Source organism: Apaloderma vittatum, unplaced genomic scaffold (genome assembly GCF_000703405.1).
Source record: "Apaloderma vittatum isolate BGI_N311 unplaced genomic scaffold, ASM70340v1 scaffold6698, whole genome shotgun sequence".
NCBI lineage: Eukaryota > Metazoa > Chordata > Aves > Trogoniformes > Trogonidae > Apaloderma > Apaloderma vittatum.
The window spans coordinates 85,485-90,089 of record NW_009730207.1 but is presented as its reverse complement, the minus strand read 5'-3'; the positions used below and the strand labels follow the sequence as shown (position 1 = coordinate 90,089).

Genomic DNA, 4,605 nt, shown 5'->3' with positions numbered 1-4,605 from the left:
TTCTTCTGTTCAGCCTTTCCATTTCTCTCTTCTTTCTCAGCACTTCCCTCTGTGCCTGGAGTACCTGGCCCAGCTCAGACTTTTCTTGGTTCTGTTGGAAGTGGCTTCTCCCTTGCATTCTGGCTCTCAGCACCTTGAACACAGCATTGCACTGCATGGGAGGCTCTTTGGTGCATGATTTGCCCTCTGTCTTCCTGCAGCACTTGATTCTCCCCTGGGAAAACAGAGCTCTTGGACACAGAGAAGGAAACACAGCAACAGCAGCAGGGAACTCTGTAAAAGAAAAATAAATAAATGCAGCAGCTCCAGCTAGATACCTAAAGTGGAGAGTACAGGGGATTTTGCAGGAGATGGGGTTAAATTCAGCTGCCTGCTAGATGTCTGCAGCAGGAGGTCTCACTAGGTGTTGGCATCTAAGCCTTTGCCAATGGTCCAGCAAAAAGAAAAACATGATATTCACTGTCCCAGAGCACTAATCATTGGGTTCCTACATGAAGAAGCTGAAATTGGTATGGTGCTATCAGTCTCTTGCAACTACTAGGTCTGAGATCTTGAGACCAGGAAAGGGATTTGCACCTGGGCAATTCAATATCTCAGGGCTCTGGGAAGGCTAAGGATGTCCCACAATGGTAGGGTGAGAGGTAATTACCTGTGCCAATCTTTCCTTCAGACAGTGGATCTGGCAGTCGGTGGCTGGAGATCCTGACAGCAGGTCTGATGTTGAATCCTTGGTTTTGAAGCTTTTGCTCTTTGGCTTTCCTTCCAAATCCTGAGCACTGTGAAGTGATTCCTTCTCAGAGTCTGAGTGAGTCACTGTAACCAAGAGAAGATAATGCTTGTAATGCACAGCCAGCTCAGCCTCAGCAATGACACCCACTCCCTCACCACTCATCCCAGGTCATTAGTGAGAAATGCTCCCTTCTCTCTGCAGACACAGCTGCTGCCAAACTAACTCTCTCTGCACAAGTGAGAGGAGAGCCCCCTCCCCATCCTTGAGATCGACTCATGTCTAAAAAGGCTGCAGGGCAGACATGCATCTCCTTTGGGCTGTGCATGGACCTGTGATGTGTTGTCACAGCTGGGGACTCCAGCCCAGAGCTTCAAGGGACAAGTTCTTGGGCTGGACTTATGAAGAAGCTTCCCCATTAATCAGAAAGTGTAAGATGCTGTCCTGTTTTGAAACTTTTCCCACTCATTCTCCTTTGGCTGGATCTCTCTACGCCTTTCTCCCAACCTGCCACTCCTTTTTTTATCCCAGTGCAAGCTTCTGACTGGATGAGCTATGACTAATTTAGGTCAGTGCAGAAAAGAGAATGTTAGAAAGTTGTCTTACCTGCAGCCTCTTGGAAGGAGGCACAGCAAAGGACTTTTGAGCCACTGATGCCACATATTGCTCCTGTAGTAGTGCCAGGAGCATCCCAGGGGCACTCCTGTTGCTTCATCCCTGCTGCATCTCTTGCAGAGATGCTGTTTTATTTGGTCTAGTGGTGAACGCAGATGATGCTCAAGATGTGTCCAGCCTCAAGAAGCTCTGAAGAGCTAGATTTCCTGAATATGTCTTACGGCAGTTTCATCTCAAAGTCCGATCCTCAGTCGTTAGCCAAAACAAGGTAACTGCTGAGCATTACTGTCTCAACATGGAAAATGTCACAGAGTTCAAGCTCGTCTCCATCCACAGCAAGATGTAGAAAGTTCTTTGTGAATAGACAATGCTCTGTCCTCAGGTGCTCCAGGACAGCGATGCCAGGCTTTCCAAGAGTATTTTGAGTCTGTCTGTGTGAGTAGAAACCCTTTATTGTGATGCACAGGCTGAAACTGTGCTGGGACACACAGCTCCTCTCTTCACTTCTTTTTTTGCTTTTACATGGCAAAAGCTCCTGCTGTCTCCACACATCAGCATGGACTCGATTTGCTGCTCTGGGGATATTTTGCTCTTGATTTAGGGTGTGTTTGTTTGTTGCATTCAAATAAAAGGATTTATTCCCCTTACCTCTCCCCCCTCAAAATAGCTGCTCTCCCCACTTTGACACCCTCTTTTCTCTGAAAGGAAGCAGACTAACCCTTTAATTAATGAGCTCAGACTGTAATTTGAAACTGTTTCCTGTTGAATGTACAGTATAATATGCAGAGAAAGAGTGAAATTTGCCTCTGCACTGCAGTGGTCTTGATTGGAGTGAGCAGAAACTAAGACAAGAAGTAAACTAGTAAGAGCCACTTAAGAGGAAAAGCACTAAAGCAGGTATTAGGTTCAATAAAATTAAGAACACTAAAAATAATCCAGATTCCTTAAGTTTTCAGTTCCTGAAGTCATAGCATTTCTTCTTAAATTTTTTGTTTAAAAAATTAATCCTTTAGAGCAAGTAAGAACAGGAAATTGTCAAGTGAAAAGAAGCCCAGTGATAAATCAGAAATGGTCAAGGATCAAAAGAAAGATGTCTCCTGAGGACAGGGACACTTCTTCAGAAGGGGGAGGAGAGAAGGAGAGATCCAGATGGGTAGGAACCCTCAGCCAATTGCTGCACTCGTATGAAGTCCGTGAATGCTGCCAGTGCTAAGCGGCTGCCTCTGAAGTTGGGAATTATCTCTTAAGTTTCTTGTCAGGGAATCTCATAAAATTGTCCGTTCCCCGCAGTGGTGCAAGCAGTATCTCCAGCACCACCGTACTGCATGGCTCAGGTGAGATGGGCAACCACATCCTAAGGTGCCTCTCCCCCATCACCTCCCTCCCCCCACAAGCAAAGTTAATTCCTCTGCTATGGGCTGATGGACTGAGCACACCTCATGTCTCGTCTCAGCCAGAACCTCTCTCCAAGGAGAAGCTTCCTAAATACGCCCCTTTCTCACTTCCATGTAACCCAGACTGCTGCTTCCCTTGGACTAACTCATATGACAGTAGCTGGTGGGCTGGGGGGCTCAGGTTGAGTCCCATTGCTCGGCACGGGGCTGGCAGTGGTTGAGGGAGGCGCGCTCTCCACGGAATCTCCTGACTGAATCTCAGGGGTCCTCTGTGGGCTGGGCTCCTCAGAGTGGTCCATGTTGCCTTGGACTTCTTTCCCTCTTTGGATCAACTGCTCTAAGGTCTTGGGCAAGGGGTAACTCAAGAAGCGCTTCAGTTTGGGCTGGAGGGTGCCTACCACATACTGGATAATTTCCTCCTCATCTGCATCAACATAGAGGGTCTGGTACAAGTCTCTCTTGCGCCAAAGGAACTGGTCCAGGGGCTCCCCTTCCTTCTGGGGCAAATCCAGCTCTCTTTTGATAGCATCCCTAGTCAGCGTCCCCTCGCTGTACTGCAGGAACTCCTTCTTGAACTCGACCCAGTTCTTGACAGAGTCCTGCTTGTATTCCCACCACTTTTTAGCTGGGCCGTTCATGTGGTTTTGGATCTGAGAGAGCCAGTACTCCTCTGTTCCACCCACCTGCTTTAAGTATTCCTCCAAGTGGCTCAAGAACTCCCGGGGATCCTCAAAGACCTGAGTCTCCACTGGGGAGGCTGGAGCATCCTCTGACACAGAGACCCATTGGTAGGAATCATGGGCCTGGGGGATGCTGGGCACCTCTCCAGGAGGAGGGGTCAGTGCATACATTTGGCTCATATCAAGGGCATAGTCATAAATCTCCCCCTCACCTTGCCTAATCTCTGGACCTCCCACCCCAACAGACACAGTCTGCTTGCCCTGGTCCCCAGGGCAATATTTGCCTCCCATGGACTCCAGACGGTCAGCCCACTTCTCCAGACGGAAAAAGACCTCTTTCCAAACATTCATCTCTCTCTTGACCCACCTCTCCAGATGGGCAATTGTTTCCTGGCATCTGACCAGGCAGGCCTTGATGGACTTCTTCCACCTTTGGTTATCAGTTGGGACATGATCCTCTAAGTTGTTCTCTAACTTCCCCACTGATTTCTGCAAGCCTTTCAGCTCGCGCTCCACCTGCTTGGAGACCTCAGACAGGAGGTGCCGGTGGGTCCTCCTGACATGCTCCAACATTTCTGCCCTGCATTTCCCTATCTGCAGGATCACATTGGGCTTGTTGGCAACTCCACGGTGCCCCTGGAAAGAGTGGATGCCTGCATTGGTGACATTATCCAGCTGCATGGCTCTGACCGTGCGAGTGTCAAACACGGAAATAACTAGGTTTTAAGCCCTGTCACTAGAGCTGGCCCTCAAAAACCCCACCACCACACTTCCCAAAAAACACACAGAGACTTCTAAACCCCCCCTCAAAGGACTTTTGGACACAAACACAACCAAATCAGATATCACCGCAGAGCGAGCTGTTCGGTCCCCGTGGATCTCAGAGTGAGTTGTAGGCAAATTTCTCCCAGTTCCCAGCTGCAAATGCTGGTCTCGTGTCCTCAGGGTGTCCCAGAGAGAGCCAGGATCCTCCAGGAACAAGGAGAAGAGTTGGCTAAGACGTCCAGTCCCGCACGCGTACCCGCTACCTGCTCTTCTGGAGCCGCAAATCTTGAACGTCGGAGAGTCCCCGCTGGAGAAACACACACAGAGATGCACACAGAAGCTGCAAGCTGCTGCAGAAAGAATCCCGGTGATTTCTCCTCCGGTAAACTTGATGAGTCAAATAAAAAACGCTTTCACTAGAGAT

The 4,605-nt window shown here is 49.0% G+C and overlaps 1 protein-coding gene across 1 annotated transcript; it reads right to left on the bottom strand.

Annotated features, from left to right (window-relative positions):
- Window positions 1-2,467: 2,467 nt before the first annotated feature.
- Window positions 2,468-4,188, bottom strand: ARC (activity-regulated cytoskeleton-associated protein). The gene has a single exon (XM_009874708.1). The coding sequence runs from the start codon at window positions 4,095-4,097 to the stop codon at window positions 2,883-2,885; it is 1,215 nt and encodes a 404-aa protein (XP_009873010.1). The 5' UTR covers window positions 4,098-4,188; the 3' UTR covers window positions 2,468-2,882.
- Window positions 4,189-4,605: the final 417 nt, after the last annotated feature.

Coding starts and splice junctions, on each gene's coding strand:
- ARC (XM_009874708.1), bottom strand. CDS start 4,097: ATGCAGCTGGATAATGTCACCAATGCAGGCATCCACTCTTTCCAGGGG.